The sequence below is a fragment of the Microcebus murinus genome, chromosome 7, assembly GCF_040939455.1.
Source record: "Microcebus murinus isolate Inina chromosome 7, M.murinus_Inina_mat1.0, whole genome shotgun sequence".
Lineage (NCBI taxonomy): Eukaryota > Metazoa > Chordata > Mammalia > Primates > Cheirogaleidae > Microcebus > Microcebus murinus.
Genome location: NC_134110.1, coordinates 4,470,974 through 4,490,520, shown reverse-complemented (window position 1 = coordinate 4,490,520; position 19,547 = coordinate 4,470,974). Strand labels below are relative to the sequence as shown.

The following is a 19,547-nucleotide window of genomic DNA, read 5'->3' as shown; positions in this document are numbered from 1 at the left end:
ACCCAAGGTCACTACTACCCTATCTCATTATATCTAATAGTATTTGGATAAAAGTACCAATATGCTGGTTCGGGGCTGGCAGAGAGCACGCTGCATCAAGAGCAGGGCTGGCTGAAGTTTATGACCTTGGGAACGAATTCCCTTTCATTTTTAAGTTTTGAGCAGATGACTATGACACAAAAGCCACAAACTATGAAGAACATACAACACCCACGACCAGAATTTAGTTTGTGGCTTGGGAAGGACTCAGTTATCTTTACCCCGATTCCCTTAACACACTCCAGCTCCCAAACCCCTTGATCAAGGCCTCGATGCCTTCCATCATCTCAGTTTATCCTACAGAAAGTTATTATCATCCTCCCTATCTTATATGCCGAAAAATAAGCTTCGTGGGACAAGGAAGTGCCCGGAATCATAAATCAAGGGTGGTGGAGCCAGGACTCAAACCCAGGTCTGCCTGCCACCCAGACCCACCCTCTCTGTCATACCACAGCTCACCCTGGGCAGTACTGGAGAGGAAGGGGGCAGCGGCTTAGGGTTCCTCACTGCCACAAGGGCAGGAGACAAAAGAACGAGACGAGAGACGGTCAGGAGACAGGAGGAGCTGGGAGCTGACCGTAGAGATACAGACAGAAGTTCCAAAGACCATTACATGGCACAAGAAGCTACTCTGAGGTCTCAGCAGAGACTCTCTGACCTGTGACTCAAGATAGAACCATTCTGGAACAGTCTCTGGAGATTCCAAGGTCATTTGTGGCTTGGAGCACAGCAGTCCTCCTTCAGCGAGGGGCGGTGGCTGGGTGCACGCTGCCCGGGCCTCCAGCGCCGGACCCAAAGCTGATGGCATTAAACGAGGACTAACTGGGCTGCACACTTCTTCTGTGAAGGGGCCTTTATTCATTTCTGTTTCCTGTGCCTAGTACAGAGCCTGACGCCATAGTAAGTGCTCAAGAAGCACCTGCTAAATTAATTATTTATTTATTAATTGATGAAGAGTGAAAAGGAAAAGCAGTCAACTCCACTCTCAGAAGGGAGCAGGAGAACACAAAGCTCTCACAGGGTCAGCCCGTGCATTCAGGCGACCACTACCGTGTGCGTGTGCTGGAACGTGAGGATGAGCGTGGGCTACCACACGGCCTTTCAGTTAACCGCTGCCTTTGACAGTGTGAAATTCTGCCACCCAGGCATCTGATTTTCTAGGCATCCTCTTTTGAAGTGCAGGTGCCCCGGAGTAGTTGAGTGGAGGCTAAAACTTTCTGATGTGAAATTTATTCAGAGTGCTTCTCTTATCACTCCAATAAGCACTTCGGCCACGGCATAGAAATCTGATTGCTGATGAAGAAAAGGTGGGAGGGAGAACCTTAGTGCACTGGGCTTTTAGGAGAAGGTGAGGACTCAAACGCCGGTGCCGAAATCTGGAACGGGAGTGCAGCCTGAGGATGAGTACCATCCGGGGCAGCTCTGTCCGACTTGGTAGCCAGCAGTTATTTTAAAATAATTTTACTTTTCTTTTTTTTTGAGACAAGCATTTACTCTGTCACCTAGGCTAGAGTACAGTGGAGTGATCATAGCTCACTGCAACCTGGAACTCCTGGGCTCAAGCAATCCTGCCTCAGCCTCTCATGTAGCTGATACTACAGGCATGCGCCACCATGCCCGGCTGATTTTTCTATGTTTAGTAGAGACGGGGTCTCGCTCTTGCTCAGGCTGGTCTTGAACTCCTGGCCTCAAGCAATCCTTCTGCCTCAGAATTTTACCTTCTTAGAGAATAAATTTTGGTATTTAGTAATTTTAATTTGTTAATGGTATCATTCTCCATTATCTTTATTTTTGAATATTGATTCAGCCATCATAGTGAATTAAAAATCTACAATTGTGCTATTGTCAAATTCCCTTCATTTATTAGGCGTTTTTGCTTTTTGCAATTTGTTGCTATATTGCTTCATCGCATAAAAGTCAAACAACAATAATTACCAAATACATATTCGAAATCCAAAGGGATTTTGTGAAGACTGAATAATCCGTATAGAAAGCTTAACACAGTATCTGGCATATGGCTTGTACTTAGTAAATGTTGGCTATTCTTAGGAGTAATACTCTGAAATTAATACTGCTACTTATGTTTCCTTTTGTTTGAATTTAACTGATATATCTTTTGCCAATCCTTTGTTTTTTTTTTGAGACAGAGTCTCGCTTTGTTGCCCAGGCTAGAGTGAGTGCCATGGCGTCAGCCTAGCTCACAGCAACCTCAAACTCCTGGACTCAGGCAATCCTGCTGCCTCAGCCTCCCGGGTAGCTGGGACTATAGGCATGCGCCACCATGCCCAGCTAATTTTTTTTTTCTATATATATCTTAGTTGGGCAATTAATTTCTTTCTATTTATAGTAGAGATGGGGTCTCACTCTTGCTCAGGCTGGTTTCGAACTCCTGACCTCGAGCGATCCGCCCACCTTGGCCTCCCAGAGTGTTAGGATTACAGGCGTAAGCCACCACGCCCGGCCGGATCCTTTGTTTTTAAAAGAACCTTATGAAAATTTGGAAGAAAATGCTGTGAAAGAAAGCCATGGAAATTAAATTGGAAGTCAAAGACTTGATTTTTTAAGTCCTGATTCTCTTACATAGTTGCTATGCAAACTCTGGGCCTCACTATACCCACCTGTATTGGTAGTGGGTCCCAGGAAAATCACTTTGCTGGACCTGGTGCTCCAACTCTTTGCAAACTGCCTTGCAGTAAGGGCTTCTTCCTTGGCCACCAGACTGTTCCCTCTCCCAACTAGAAGAGACAGTCCCTGCTGTCAGAGAAGATAATGCCCACTTCCTCCTCCCTGCCTTTGGTGTACACATGCCAGGCCAGAGACTTAATGGCTATAATCCTAGCCACCCCTTGCTGGTGACTTCCCTTGCTAAGGATAATCAGAAGGCTGCCTGAAAAGCTTGTTTTTATTTACTCATCTGATAAGTCTGCACTCTCTGCTTAAGGGGCCGTTGGGTTAGAGAAAAAGAATGTGATTTTAGACACCCCCATAGGATAGAAAATTGGTCTTTAACCATATTAAAATAGTATTACACTTACCAACCAATGTTGTAATAAGGATCAAGAAAAGTAACAGATATGGGGCCTTGTGCGGTGACTCACGCCAGTAATCCTAGCAGTCTGGGAGGCTGAGGCGGGAGGATCGCTCAAGGTCAGGAGTTCAAGACCAGCCTGAGCAAGAGTGAGACCCTGTCTCTACTATAAATAGAAAGAAATTAGCCAAACAACTAAAAACAGAAAAAATTAGCCGGGTATGGTGGTGTGTGCCTTTAGTCCCAGCTACCTAGGAGGCTGAGGCAGGAGGATCCCTTAAGTGCAGGAGTTTGAGGTTGCTGTGAGCCAGCCTGACGCCATGGCACTCTAGCCTAGGTGACAGAGTGAGATTCTGTCTCAAAAAAAAAAACCAAGAAAAGAAAAGTAACAGATATGAAAGCATTTTGTAAACTCCAAAGTGATCTACAAACATAAAAGGAGTACACAGAAAGAATAAGTTCAAGAATCTACAGTATATCATGATGATTACAGTTAATAATAATGTATTTTATATTTGCAAATTGCTAAGAGAGTAGATTCTCGCCACAACAAAATGATGATATGAGGTAAAGCATATGTTAATTAGCTTGGTTTAGCCATTCCACAACATATACATATATCAAAACATCAAATTGTATACCATAAATTATATAATTTTTATTTGTCAATTAAAAAATATATAAATAAATATAATAAACGAAAAGTAAGAGGAAGAGGATTATATATAAATAAATGATTATAAGCAACTTAACTTTAATCAAAATCTGTGCTTCTATGTTCATGGGTTTCCATATTATAAAGATGTCAATTCTCCCCAACCTATCTACAGCTTCAGTGCAACCCCATTTAAAATCCCAGTAGGCTTTTTTTGTAGAAATCAACAAGCTGATTCTAAAATTTTATGGATAAGCAAAGGAACTAAAATAAGCAAAACAACTTTGAAGAACAAAGTTAGAGGACTCTGATTACCTGATTCCAAGCCTTACTATAAAAGTACAGTAATCAAGACTGTGGTATTAGCAAAATGACAGACAAAGAAACCAATGAAACAGAAGACAGAGTCCAGAAATAGACTCACACATATATGGTCAATTGATTTTTAACAAAGGTCCCACGGCAATTCAATAGGGAAAAGAAAGTCTTCATCAAATGGTGCTGGAACAATTCAACATCCCTACACAAAAAAAGTGGGCCTCAAACCCATACTTTGCATCACATAAAAAAATTAACTTGTACTTAACTAAGCGTAAAATCCAAAACTGTAAAACTAACAGAAGAACACATGAGAAAAAAACTTTTGTGACCTTGAGTTAGGCAAAAGATTCTTAGATAAGACACAAAAAGTACAAATCACAAAAGAATAAAATTGATAAACTGGACTTTATCGAAATTTAAAATTTCTGCTATTCAATATTTTATTTAAAAAAAAAATGAAAAAACAAGCCAAAGACTATTTGCAAAATGCATACCTGATAAAAACTGGTATGCAAAATAAAGAACTCTCACAACTCAATAAGAAAACAACTCAATTTAAAAACTAAAGATTTGAACAGACATTTTATCAAAGAAGATATAAGAATAGCAAATAAGCACACAAAAAGTTGTTCAATATCATCAGTCATTACGAAAATGTGAATTAAAACCACAACGAGGCCACGCGTGGTGGCTCACGCCTGTAATCTTAGCACTCTGGGAGGTCGAGGCAGGCAGATCGCTCGAGGTCAGGAGTTCAAAACCAGCCTGAGCAAGAGTGAGACCCCGTCTCTACTATAAATAGAAAAAAATTAATTGACCAACTAATATATATAGAAAATATTAGCCGGGCGTGGTGGTGCACGCCTGTAGTCCCAGCTACTTGGGAGGCTGAGGCAGCAGGATTGCTTGAGCCCAGGAGTTTGAGGTTGCTGTGAGCTAGGCTGATGCCACGGCACTCACTCTAGCCTGGACAACAAAGTGAGACTCTGTCTCAAAAAAAAACCCACTATGAGATATCACTACCCATGCATTACAATGACCAACATTTTTTAAACTGAAATACTATCACCTCACACCCATTAGGATAGCTACTATTCAAAAAACCCCAAAAAAACAAAAAACAGAAAATAAGTGTTGACAAAGGTATAGAGAAAATGGAACCTTTGTGTACTGCTGGTGAGAAAGTAAAGTAGTGCAGCTGCTATAACAAATACTATGGCAGTTCCTCAAAAAATTAAACACAGAATCACCATGTGATCCAGCAATCCCACTTCTGAGTATATACCCAAAAGAATTGGAAGCAGAGCCTCTAAGAGATATTTGCACACCCATGTCAGTAGCAGTATCATACACAACAGCCAAGAGGCAGGCGCGACCCCAGTGTCCATCAGTGGATGGATGGATGGATGAACAAAATGTGGTACACACTTGCAATGGAGTATTATTCACCCTTTAAAAGTGAGGAAATCTGGTCACATGCTGTAATATGGATGAACCTTGAGGACACTATGCTAAGTGAAACAAGCCAGTCACAAAAAGACAAAGAGTACATGGTTTCATTTGTATGAGGCTCTTGGGATAGTCAAATTCATAGAAACAGAAAGAAACACAGTGGTCCCCAGAGGTTGGAGGGATGGGGACATGGGGAATTCTTTTTTTTTTTTTTTTTTTGAGACAGAGTCTCACTTTGTTGCCCAGGCTAGAGTGAATGCCGTGGCGTCAGCCTAGCTCACAGCAACCTCAAACTCCTGGGCTCAAGCAATCCTGCTGCCTCAGCTTCCTCAGTAGCTGGGACTACAGGCATGTGCCACCATGCCCAGCTAATTTTTTCTATATATTTTTAGTTGGCCAATTAATTTTTTTCTATTTATAGTAGAGACAGGTCTCACTCCTGACCTTGAGTGATCCCCCTGCCTCGGCCTCCCAGAGTGCTAGGATTACAGGGTTCAGCCACCGCGCCTGGCCAACATGGGGAATTCTTGTTCAATGAGTATAGAGTCCCAGTTTTGTGAGATGAAAAAATTCTGGGATGTTATACAACAATATAAATGTACTTAATACCACTGAACCGTACACTTAAAAATGGTTAAGATGGTAAATTTTATGTTGTATGTTTTTTACCACAATTTAAAAAATTAAAAAAAAAAAAACCTCTGGGCCGGGCACGGTGGCTCACGCCTGTAATCCTAGCACTCTGGGAGGCCGAGGCGGGCGGATTGCTCAAGGTCAGGAGTTTGACACCAGCCTGAGCAAGAGCAAGACCCCATCTCTACTAAAAATAGAAAGAAATTAATTGGCCAACTAAAAATATATAGAAAAAATTAGCTGGGCATGGTGACACATGCCTGTAGTCCCAGCTACTCAGGAGGCTGAGGCAGGAGGATTGCTTGAGCCCAGGAGTTTAAGGTTGCTGTGAGCTAGGCTGACGCCATAACATTCCAGCCCGGGTAACAGAGTGAGACTCTGTCTCAAAAAAAAAAAAAAAACAACTCAGAAATACCAAGTGCCAGGAAAGATACAGGGTCCTGGAACTCTCATCCATTGCTGGTGGGAATAGGAAACAGTACAGCCACTTTGGAAAACAGCTTGGCAATTTCTTATAAAGTTAAAGTTAAATATACACTTACCATATGACCCACCAATTCCACTACTAGGTATTTATACAAAACCTGGATGTGAATGCTTATAGCATCTTATTCATAATTGCCAAAAGGTGGAAACAATCCAAATGCCCATATGTTGATGAATGGATAAACAAATTATATACATCCCTACAATGGAGGGCTACTCAGCAATAAAAAAAAAAAAATGAACTACCAATCAATGCAATGCAGTGGTTTAAACTATGTCCCCCAAAAGAATGTTCAACTCCTAATCCTAGAACCTGTCAATGTGACCTTATTTGGAAATACATTCTTTGCAGATATAATCAAGTTAAGCCAATGACTAGAGTCTTCATAAGAGAAGGAAGAGGGAGACTTGGGCAAAAAGGCATTCAAAGAAGAAGGTGGTGTGCTGACAGAGGCAGAGAGAAGAATGATGGAGCTACAAGCTGAGGATTGCCGGCACCCAACCAAAACTAGACAGAAGCAAGAAAGGACTCTTCCCCAGAGCATTCAGAGAGAGCATGATGTTGCTGACACCTTAATTTTGAACTTCTGGACTCAGAACTGCAAAAAAATTAATATCTATTGTTTTTAAGCCACCAAGTTTGTGTAAATTTGTTACAGCAGCCCTAGAAACTAATACGTGCAATCACTCAGATGAGTCTCAAAGGCAACACGCTGAGCGGAAGGGCTTGAAAGACTACATACGTGTGATCCCACTCACGGGACACTCTGGAAAAGGCCCAACTACAGGTCGCTGGTCTCCAGAGGACAGAGTGGGGTGGGGATTGATGACAAAGAGACACAAGGGAACCTTCCAGGGTAATGGAACTGCTCTGTATCTTGACTGTGGTGATGATTATATGGCACAGAGCTGCATACCTAAAAAGGGTAAAGTGTGCTAGACTTGCTATATACAAGGTATACACTATACCTTGAAAAAGTTTACTTAAAAAAATAATCTGTGCTCTGGGATTCTTTTTTTTTTAGTTTGTCAATAATTTTTCTCAATTTAGAAGAGGACTCCTACAGGCCTAATCGGGGACAATGTGAACATCAAAACATTGGATAAAATAGGGAACAGTAAAACCATATACAGAGAAATGAATAAATAATCATATAGATTGAAAGTTTAATGAGGACCAGGATAAAGCACTCCTCACAAAACACTTATTCATGACAAAGGGAAAATAAAGTAACCTTAGAGTGGAGAAGCCTGACGGACACCACCTTAATTGATAAAAAATCACATCATCATTAATAGGACAAATCAAAGCCACACGCCCAATGTAGCACAATAACTGCATCGCTTCTCTGTTATTCCTGCCAAAGATGAAAATCTGAATCTAATGACAAAGACACATCAGACAAACCCCAACTAGGGGTTATTTCTACAAAATAACTGGCCTGCAATCTCCAAAAGTGACAAGGTAACAAAAATCAAAAATATTTTTTTTTTAAGTCAAAAATAAAAGACTAGGCTGGGCATGATGGCTCACATCTGTAATCCTAGCACTTTGGAAGACCAAGATGGAAGGATCACTTGAGGCCAAGAGTTCGAGACCAGCCTGAGCAACACAGCAAGACCCCATCTCTATAAAAAAAATTTAAGAAATAGCTGGGCATGATGGTGCGAGCCTACAGTCCCAGCTACTTGAGAGGCTTAGCCAGGACTATCACTTGAGCCCAGGAGTTTGAGGCTGCTGTGAGCTACGATGATGCCACTGCCTTCTACCCAGAGCAACAGTGCAAGACTCTATTTCAAAAAAAAAAAAAAAAAAAAAAAAACGAAAAAAAGAAAAAGGAAAAGAAGAAAGAAAGTACACATCCGGAGGTACCTGAAACTCCGATGCACTGCTCCGCAGCTGGCTCACGTTTGGTAAGGACCCTCCGTGGTACTGTGTCAGGCGCAGTTGCTGAAGCTTCTGAAATTGAACCTGGAAACAAAGCAATTTCAAGAATGTTGAGAGATGACAGCAAAGATCTGAAAGAAGCATCAAAGTGTGGTGTTTTGTAGTACAATGGTTCAAAGATGAAAGTCTTGGTTTCGATTTCTTCTTTACTTAAGTGATCACAACCTTCAGGTTTCCAGTGCCTTCTGGTTTTTGGTTACTCTATTTTTAGAAAGAACGTACCCATGTTGCAAATGTCGCATGTGCTATGACAGTAAGGTACCCATGCAAGGTCTTTGAGTCTGTGGTCTTAGGTGTGCAGGCATAGTCTTTAACAACAATAGAGGAATCTCTTAAAGCAAAACTAAGCTACTACCCACGACCCTAACACATTAACTGTTTTCCCTTCTCTGCATTCTTTCCATTTTTCATTTACGTGTATGTGTAAGAACTGAATAGTTGTGATCATAAATACAATCTTGGATGCCTATATCATAAGCCTTTTCTATATTACATAATCATTACTAATGCCTACATAACAGTTCTTCTTCTGAATTACTTCCCTAGATCACATTCCAAAGAGTGATTATTAAATCTCTGGATTTGGGTCTTTCAGTAGCTCTCAATACATACTGACAAAATGCTTTCCCAAAGGGTTTACCAATAGATGCATGAAAAAATTGTTTCACAAAAAAACTCACTAACATTGGACATTATCATTAATTTCGGCAAGGAAGGAAGCCAGTTCAACAGGTATAAAATGGTACCCTACTGTTTTAATATGCCTTTCTTCTCTAAGTTCTTCCTTACTTCATTTTTCAAAAGGCAATAAACTGGTTACAGTTCTTATAAACCCCAAAGTGGTCCAGTCTGGCCTGTAAGAGTTCTATGTCTATAAAATAATAAATTAGCTCTGTGGTTATATAACCCTTGGCACTTACAATTCATATAGGGAAGAAAGGGATTATAGAGGAGAGGCCCAAGGCAGATTGTTAACCCTTTCATTACTCTCTCTAATAATGATAAAACCATCAGTCCTGAGCCCTGAGGACGGGCCAGGTGCTAGCGTCAGATGCTTTGACACTTCCTCCCTAACCTTCACCACAAACATGCAGGGAAGATTGAATTATCCTGCTTTTACAGACCTGGAGGCCCAGAATCAGGTAAGTTAGCGACTGGCCCAAGGTCCCCCAACTAGCAGGAGGTCGAACCGCGGCTGTCGAACACAAAGCCCATGTTCCTATTTCCGCCACGCTCTTTTCCTTGGTTCCATTTCTCCCTCAGTGGTCATACTATTTACAAACTCGGAAAAAAAGGAAAAACTTTGGTTGACCAAAACCATTGCCGAGCCTATGAAGCTCTCTGGTTTCGTTTTATTTTTATATGTATTATGAAAACTTTAGTATATACAAAATAGAGACGAATGGGATGAAACCTTATCTAGCCATCTTCTAGCTTCAACAACTGCCAACTTCAATCCAACCTTCTCTCATCTTTACCCCTCCACTCCCCACAGTGCCCCAGTGGAAGAAATCCCAGATATCACATCACTCTGCGTTTCAACATGTACCTCCAAAAGACGAGGGCTTGTAACTGTTTAGAAATTTGAAAAGCACACGAAACCCTTCAGTGGCCTTAACTTCCCTCTCACGCACAGTATTTGATTTCTCAAACATGCTGCACAGGGAAACGGTTACAATCTATTAATCACAACCCAGCTCTCAGTGTCAAATATGAGGGGACATGGTGAACTTTTTCCACCCATGATCTGACTTACAAGAATAAAGCCTCCCAGCTTTTGATCTCAACATTCTAAAAGCACTTAACAGAAGCATCTGACTCTATCCTTGAAAATTCTCTAGACAAAATTCCCAGCTATCTTGATCTAAAGCCTTTAATTTCTTCTTCAAAGGATCAACCTGTCATTTATTTACTTATGCAAAAACTTAGCTGTGTGTCAGGTACTATGTGAGGCACTGGCTTAATGAAAGGAATCCTGCAAAGCCCCTGCCTTCAGAGAGTTCTCACAAAGGACTCAACTCTTACCCGTAAGCCTTGACGCTTCAACCAAACTAGGTTCTAAATCCAGCTAGGGACTTCCCTTCCGCTGAGCTGGAGGCCCTCACAGTCCTCCAAATGCTCTCCCTCCCAAAACACCTATTTCCAGAGCCTACACTGCTGTGCTGCAGGAAAGAGCACCGGGCTTGGCATCGGAAGACCTGACTCTGTGCCCTGGACCTCCCACACCGCTGGGCAAATTACTCCGATGCCTCCTTCACAGAGATGATGTGAGGGTTACAAGAGAACAGACGCGACAGTGGCATACAAAATGCAAAGCTTTCGACAACTTCTCAAGACATTATCATTATTGTTTTTTGTTTTGTTTTGTTGTTGAGGTAGAGTCTCACTCTGTTGCCCGGGCTAGAGTGCTGCGGCGTCAGCCTAGCTCACAGCAACCTCAAACTCCTGGGCTCAAGCGATCCTCCTGCCTCAGCCTCCCATGTAGCTGGGACTATAGGCACGCACCACTGTGCCTGGCTAAGTTTTTCTATTTTTAGTTGTTTGGCTAATTTCTTTTTATTTATAGTAGAGACAGAGTCTCTACTATACTTGCTTATACAAGTATACTATACTTGCTCAGGCTGGTCTTGAACTCCTGAGCTCAAGCAATCCTCCCGCCTCGGCCTCCCAAAGTGCTAGGATGACAGGTGTGAGCCACCGCGCCCGGCCAATCATTATTGTTGATATTCTCAGCTACCTCTTAAAACCCTGAGGAAATATTCTGGTGTTTTCCTCTTTTAAAATTTAGAATCATTGAGTTAGAAAGCACCTTGAGGCTGTCTTCAACACCTTCATGTTCACAGATGATGCAAATGATTAGCCTAAGGCAGAGGTCACAGACTGGCAGTCCATGGGCCACATCTGGCCTAGAGAGAGTTCTGTTGGATCTACAAGATGCTGACCCATTCAACATTTTAAATTTTGATTTAAATAATTAGGAGACTACATAAAAATCTGGATTTCCGACTCCTCCTGATTGAAAGATCAGACGACACGGAATCCACAGTCTTGCCTGGTAACACTGGATGAGCTGCCCCCTTAGACAGGGCTGGAGTCCTCCTGCTTGCCCACGTCCTCGCTGGGCCACGTCCCTCCACTGTGGCCCTCATTCCGGGCCCTCCCCTCATTTTCCTTTCCTGCCTTACCTGTTAACTTGAGTTAGCAACCGTTGGCCCGTATTCACACACGTTAGTGGAATTTTCTTTAATGCCTATATGAAATGAGATCTAAGCCTCACTAATTCCTTTGTGAAAGTCTCAACAATAGTGAACACAATTACAATCAAAATCCCAGCAGGTCTTTTTATAGAAATTGAGATAATTCTAAAAGTTATGGATGTACAAATGACCTACAGTAGCCAGAGCAATTTTTTAAAAAGGGCTAAGTGAGAGGACTTAAGTTGCCTGGTTTCGAGACAGACCGTAAAGCCACAGTCACACAGACAGTGTGCTAGGGTCAAAAAGAGAGACGTACAGATCAATGGGGCTGAAATGCATCTAAAAACAGACTCCCACGTTTATGGCCAACTGATTTTTGACAAAATTGCCATAGCAATTCAATGGGGAAAGAAAAGTCTTTTCCAACAAATACTACAGACACAACTGGATGAGTATACAGACATGCAGTGTGACAGCCAGCTTCAAACTCCAGTTCTGCCACTCACCAGCCATGCCACCACACCTCTCCAAGCCTCGGTTTGCTCATCACAAAATGAGGAAAATTCTACACACACACAACATAGGGCCACCTTGAGGACTACCTGAAATAACACATGTAAAGGGATCACAACGTGCCTTGCATGGGGACTCAACACTTAGGCCAAACTCAATCTTTCTAGTCTTCCCTCTCTACTCCTCTCTCAGACACCTCGCTCTTCTACAACGTATCTACGGTTTGCTTAGTTTAATATAAAAATAATGGGTTTTCCCAAATATTCGAGCCAAATTAACACTCCAGGTTGATATGCTGAGTTAATCCTGTCATTTCTCAACACAAGTTGCACCTTCACGGCCCAACTTCCTGAACAAGTTTCCAGCCCTCTCTCCATTTCCTCCCGCCCACTGCTCAACGCCTCGCAGCCCACGTTGGGCCCAGCGCCCTGCACCGCAACGTCTCTCACCAAGGTTACCGACGGCTTTCACACGATTAGACCAAAGGACACATCCTCTGTGTCACAGCAAGTCAGCAGCATTAGGGTCAGCCGGTTGACATTCCCTCTTCTTCACAATGAACCGCTTTCCTCCTACCTCTCTGGGTGCGCTTCAGCCTTCCCTTCTTCCCTTCCCAGCCTTCTTCTCTGCCTCCCCTTGAAATGGTCTTGCTCCTTGGGCTTCTCCTAGGCCCTCTTTGCGTTTCACTTTATGGCAAGGGTTGCAGACTCACAGGCCTGCGGCTGCTGAGTAGGGAACGAAAGCGAAGCAGTCTGGAATCGCTGTGAGGGACAGCACAGGGCGTACTGGGGACCGCGGCAAACTGGAGCGCACGCACTTGCCCTGCCTGATGGGCGCCACTGCTCAGCCACAGGCAATTGCTGCCACGTGGGGTAAGTGTTGCCAGGTGATCTTGTTTTTCAAAAGAAGCCAGAGTCCAGATTTTAATGTAAAATCTCAATATTCATTTTTAGCCCTATTTTTTTTTCCTTTATTGGGAGGGGGGCGGGGAGTCTTGCTCTGTCGCCCTGGCTAGAGTACAGTGGTATCACTGTAGCTCACTGCAACCTCAAATTTCTGAGCTCAAGCTATTCTCTTGCCTCAACCTCCCAAGTAGCTGGAACTACAGGTGTGCACCACTACACCCAGCTAAGTTTTCTATTTTTAGTAGAGATGGGGGTCTCGCTCTTGCTCAGGCTGGTCTTGAATCCCTGACCTCAAGCGATCCTCCCACCTCGGCCTCCCAGAGTGCTGGCTTGAGCCACCATGCCTCGCCAGCCCTAATTTAAAAAAAAAAAAAAAAAAAAAAACATTCTGGGGCAAAACTAAAAACATACCAGAGGGCCAAATACAGAATGTAGACCCCAGTTTCCAGTATCTGTTCTATAAATCTTCCCAGGCAGCTGAAGCTACTTCTGTAGATTCACCACACCAAAGATCCACAGATTGACACCACCGGCCCAGCCTTTTCTCCAGGACCATATAAGCAACTGCCTGCTGGACCATCCCTCCTGCGGGCCTCAAAGGCACCTCAGACAACATTTCCTCACCTTCCTCATCCATGCCAAATCTGGTCCTTTCTACCTCTGAAGTATCAATCCGTTCACTCCTGTCTCCCCATTACCACGGCCTTAGTAAACGCCACCACCACATCTCCTACACCAAAATGACAGCCTCAGAACGGTTCCTCTGCCCCCTCCTCTATTCTAGCCTCCACTCTGGAGCTAGAGGAATCTTCTTAAAATGCAAATCTCCCCTGGTTCAATCCCTTCCATGACTTTCCATTGTTCTTGGGATCAAGTCCCAAATCCTATCTCTACAACCTGATCCCTGTGAATGTTTCCGGCCTCATCTCAAATCACCCACTTCGTCTCCTTGCCGAACCTCTGTTCTCTGTGCCCAAAACATATTTCCACCCTCGAAGGCCTTCCCCACTCCCACTGATCCTTTAGGCCTGCGGTCCCCAACCCCGGGACCACGGCCCACTGCCAGTCCATGGCCTGTGAGGAAACAGGCAGCGAATCATCTCCCCCCAACCCACAGCACCGCCCCCATTTGCAAAAACTGTCTTCCATGAAACTGGTCCCTGGTGCCAAAAAGTTTGGGGACCGCTGCTTTAGGCCACTGGAAGAGGTGGGAACTCCCTACTATACCAGAGCTCCATCTACTTCCCCTTTGTAACCGTCATCAAAATGTGTCCTTACTTGTTCAGTGAATGTCTTCCCATTAAATCCCAAAATCCATCAGGAGACTGTGCTTTGCTTCGTTACTACTATATCCCCAGTGTCCATACTAACCCTTGGCACACACTACAGACTGCATCCGTATTTGTGGAACAAATTAAAAAGATTTTTGAAGGAAAGCACCATGTTTCCACCATTCCCCCCAACAAACAGGACCCTATGAACCACACAGTTGGCACTCAAGTACTGACAAATGAATATATTAATGAAGGAACAACAGAACAGCCTCTTCCCAGGCATACCTACTTCCATTTTCTTCCCTCTCTTTACTAGCCAAGCACTTCCTTCCCCAGATTTTTCCTCTGCTTCCTGATAAGGCTGAACCTCTAAAGCCAGAGTGAAAAATTCTCCATTATCTAGTCGATGCTATTTACCAGGTGTATAGGATTTAACTCCCACTCTGAAGGACTGGCTATGATTACACAGAGAAGGGCTTTTAGCCAAACACAGGCTCAAAGAGGAAAGAGGACTCGATCGATTAGCCATGTCTGTCTCACCGATTAGCGATGTCTGTCACGGACTGGTAATGGCAAGTGGGTAGATCTGCCATCCACTTACCTATTATGAACTAGATGGATTATTCTCCAACTGGGATCTTTGGATCCTTGGAAGTTCATATATGTTTGGGGAAATCTAAGAGTTCTGTATGACACGTATTTCGATTTTGTGATGGATTTCTTTATGAAAACAACCCTGAAAATTTTTAAATAAGTAAATTTTAGTAGGCAAATTTAATGTCATCATTTATGTGTTTATGAACGCAGAGGAGCCAAGTAGTATTGCTTCACTTGAAACAGGCCAAAAAGAAAACACAGAGAGAATTAACATGTAAATGAGTCCCTGTATCAGATGCAGGGCCTAGTAACACGATCATTTTATAGCAATTTGAATAGTGACTGAATTATCATACAGGCCGGTTGATTAGGTTTGCTACATTCAAGAGAATTGAGCTACAGAAGTTAGCACCATATCTACATTGAAAGCCTGAATTCAGTTTAGCAAAATAGCATTTGTCACATTATATTAATGTTAATTTGGATTTATTGCATTTGTAAGTTTGGTTGGATTTATTTTGTACATGTGTTTTGGTTGTATACAAAGGACTTTGTATACAAATTTATGTCTGAACATATTTGAATAATATAATCAAACTAATTTAAGTGAACACTGAGGATCTGTGAAAAAATATTTCCTTTAAAAAGTCTGTACATCCAGCTAAATGCATCGAGTTAAAAAAAAAAAATTAAAAAGTCTGTACAGTAAAAAAAAAACAAAAACAAAAAACTGTATGTTACTTGTGACTTCATCTGTTAAGGATGTTTTAAGGGGGATTCCTAAGTCGGGTGAGAGATTAGATCAACTCTAGGTACACAAACACAGCACATGTGTTCAGACATAAACAACACACAGTATGTATCTAAACAACACATAACAGCACAGGCCCCAACATTAATCACCAGCTTTCACCCACCCATTCTTTTCAGTGTGCTCTGAGCTCACCAAGCTCATCTCTGAATCTAACCAAGGCCACAAATATAAATGCCCAGGGATGCCAGGCAAGCAATAAATGACAATAAGTGAGTGAAGCGGTTACGGCATAAGAAAACATTTTCACAAAATTCTCAGCCTTTTTTACCCATATACATACTTTTTTCTCTCAGTGTGATAGAAATGTAAATACAGGAAATATTTCACTTTCCCCTTTATAACTTCACTCAAAGAAAACATCATCATAAATATGATAAATGACAACTGACACCTAGCCTTGGCATGGGGGACCGTGACAGAGCGCGGTGTGGACGGAGGCAAACCCAAGTTCATGCTGCCTTTGAGGGACAACCCCCACCCAGCTCCACACGGTGGCTGTCATATGGTGGCTGTCATATGGGAATTCGGGGTTTGTGTTACCAGGCCTCCCAATTTTTAATATGAATAAGAAAATTCGGATTTTGTGTGAAAATCTCCCAATTAAAAATTTCTGGCAACAGATTGAACAATTTTCCCCAAACACCCAGGCCGGTCAAAAAAATAACGTGTTTGCTAGTCGGTGAGCCGGGGACCACCAGTTGGCAAGTCTGCTCTTGCTCCCCGCCAAGCTGCCGACACCCCCGGCCCAGCCCACCCCCGTCTGCGCACATCCTCCCCATCCTCCGATGGTCCTTCAAGGCCAGCCTTCAGGATCCGCAAGGCCTGCCCCCGCGGACGCCCCTTCTCCGCAGCCCCGCGCGGTCACTCCTGTGGGCTCTCCATCCTGTCCTCCGCGGCCTCACTCAACGGCTACCTGACCTCCGGCCAGGTGTTGGTCCCGGCTCGCACCTTCCTCGTTCCTCGGGTCCCTGCTCGGTGGGCACCTCGTCCGTTCTCACTCATACCCGGGGGTGAACAAAGTAAGCCGGACCTGATCGAGCACCCCCACAGAGTAAAAGGGGGAGCCCTCGTCCTCGAGCGCGATCGTCTCGTGGCGCCGAGACCCCACGCCGCCCGGGGCTGGCCGGACTCGCTGCGCGCACGGCGCTCCCGAGGGGCGCGCGGGACCCCGGCCCCGGCCCCGCGCCGACAGGCCGGCAGGGCTCGCTGGCGGCGGGCGCTCGGAGCAGGAGGAGCCGCGCCGCCCGGGGCGACGCGCGCCGGGGCCGGCCTCCAGGCTGCGCGCGATTTCCTCCCGCGGCTCCGGCCATCCTCCGCGTAGGCCGCCGGCGCACTGCCGCCCGCTCCCGGCTCGGCCCTCCCCGCTCCCGGCACACGGGCCCGCGACGCTCCCGCCTCCGCCGCGATCGCGAGCCGCAAGCGGGCGGGCGCGAGGCGGGGAGGCGCCGAGGCCGCGGCCGCTCGGGCCCCGCTCCCGGGCACCGGTTCCCGGGCGCGGCCCCGGCCCGGCCCCGCCGCCGCCCCGGCCCCGCGACCTCTCACCGGCCGCCCGCGCCCGCCCCCGCCCGCGCCCGCGCCGGCCCGGGCCTCACCCGCGACAGGGTGAGGTCGGTCATGAGCTGCTCGAAGGCCCGCGTCTCCTCGGCCTGCCGCTGCGTGTGCAGCGCGATCTTCTCGCTGAACTTCCGCGGGTTGGCGCTGCCGGAGCCCGGCGAGGCGGCCATGGCGCGGGCCCGAGCCCGGAGGGAGGCGGCAGGCGCGGGGCCCGCGTCTCGGCCCGCCCGCCCGTCCGCCCGCAGCCGCGCGGCCGCCGCCCGAAGCCCGTCGTCCGGCGCGACCCGGCAGAGGAGCCGCCGCGGCCCCGGCGCCCGCGAGCGGCCGGGAGCGCGCCCAGGTCCGCCCCCGCGCCCGGCCCCGCCCTCGGCGCGCCGCCCGGCCTCCCGCCGCCCGCCCGGCGCTCCGACCGCGGCCGCCCCGCTCCCCGCTCCCCGCTCCCCGCTCCCCCGGCGCTCCGACCGCGGCCGCCCCGCTCCCCGCTCCCCGCTCCCCGCTCCCCGCTCCCTCGGCGCTCCGACCGCGGCCGCCCCGCTCCCCGCTCCCCGCTCCCCCGGCGCGGGCCCAGCGGCCGCCGGCGCCCGGAGAGCCCCGTCCGCGGAGCACAGCGGCCCGACGAGCGGCAGCGGGCGCCGCTCCACTGAGGCTCTCCAGCCGAGGGCTGGCCTCTGGGTTACGCGGCTCGTTTAGAGCAGTGTTGCCGCATCCCGCCCCCGCCACCCTCCAAATTAGGGCGATTTATTTCGGGGGTGAACCTGCGCGACCTAACCTTGAGCAGCCTCCGCCTCAGTCCCCGCGTGGGGGCGCGCGCCAAATCCGGCAGGGGCCTCGTGCCTGCCCGCCGGTCCTACTCCGGGCACCGGCCTCCCTCCATTTGTCCTCCTGACGTCTTTTCCGCACCCCCTCCCAAAAGTAGCTAAATCTGGGTCTCAATTTTTCAAAACATCTCCTGTGTTGCACCAGGTAGAGACACCGTCCGGCCCTGGTGCAGCCGTGGCTCCCCAGCCCCGGCCCCCTTTCCAGGTGCTTTCAAAGTCTCCCCGTGGCCTCTCCAAGCCCCAGCGTCAGCAGGTGCCAATCCCACCTTCTAAAACCTGCCACGTCAGCCTGGGGGGCTTTCCCCCTTCTTTTGCAGTCCAGAAGCAACTCGGCCTAAACGCTGATGTGCACAAAGATGTCCTGGCGAACCCTGAGCTTGTGTCTGTGTTTTGTAAATTTGGAAATATTAGAGCTATGCAGAAGAGAACAGAAATAATATTATATAAGGCCAGCATGGTGGCTCAGGCCTGTAATCCCAGTGCTTTGAGAGGCCGAGGTGAGAGTTTTGCTCGAGGCCAGGAGTTCAAGACTAGCCTGGGCAACATAGCAAGACCCCATCGCTAAAAAAGGAAAAATTAGCCAGGCATCTGTAGTCCTAGCTATTCAGGAGGCTGAGGTAGGAGGATACTTGAACCTAGGAGTTTGAGGCTGCACTGAGCTGTGATTGGGCCATTGCACCAGCTTGAGCAACAGAGCTAAACCCTGTCTCTAAAAGAAAGAAAAGAATATTAATGACACCCACCCACATCCACTATCAAGATTAAACAGATATCAAAACATTTTGCAGCATGTAATTGGGATTTATTAAAGACATAAAATTAGACATAACTCAAGCCCCACCCTCATTCTTCTCCTTCCTCTCCAGAGATAGTCACTGTGCTCAAGTTGGTGCATATTATTCCTGTTCGTGTTTTTATACTTTTATTACGTATGACATATGGATCTAGCAACTACATATGGAATAAATACCAAATTTTATTTTTAATTTTTACAAAAATCTCCAGGCATAGTAGCTCACACCTGTAATCCTAGCACTCTAGGGGGCCGAGGCAGGAGGATGAACCAAGCCCAGGAGTTTGAGGTTGCTGTGAGCTAGGCTGACACCAGGGCACCCTAGCCCCGGTGACAGGGTGAGATTTTGTCTCAAAAAAAAAAATCTTAGCCGGGCGCGGTGGCTCACGCCTGTAATCCTAGCACTCTGGGAGGCTGAGGCGGGTGGATTGCTCGAGGTCAGGAGTTCGAAACCAGCCTGAGCAAGAGCGAGACCCCGTCTCTACTATAAATAGAAAGAAATTAATTGGCCAACTAATAT

At 46.2% G+C, this 19,547-nt stretch overlaps 1 protein-coding gene across 1 annotated transcript in view; it reads right to left on the bottom strand.

Annotated features, from left to right (window-relative positions):
- The window catches only part of CRTC3 (CREB regulated transcription coactivator 3), a 97,934-nt gene extending 80,187 nt beyond the window's left edge, over positions 1 to 17,747 (bottom strand). Inside the window, exons 1-2 of the mRNA XM_020289107.2 lie at positions 17,455 to 17,747; positions 8,488 to 8,586 (exon numbers count right to left, since the gene is read on the bottom strand). Coding sequence (XP_020144696.2) covers positions 8,488 to 8,586; positions 17,455 to 17,586 — 231 coding nt within the window. The 5' untranslated portion in view covers positions 17,587 to 17,747. The remainder of the gene's footprint in view (positions 1 to 8,487; positions 8,587 to 17,454) is intronic.
- Positions 17,748 to 19,547: the final 1,800 nt, after the last annotated feature.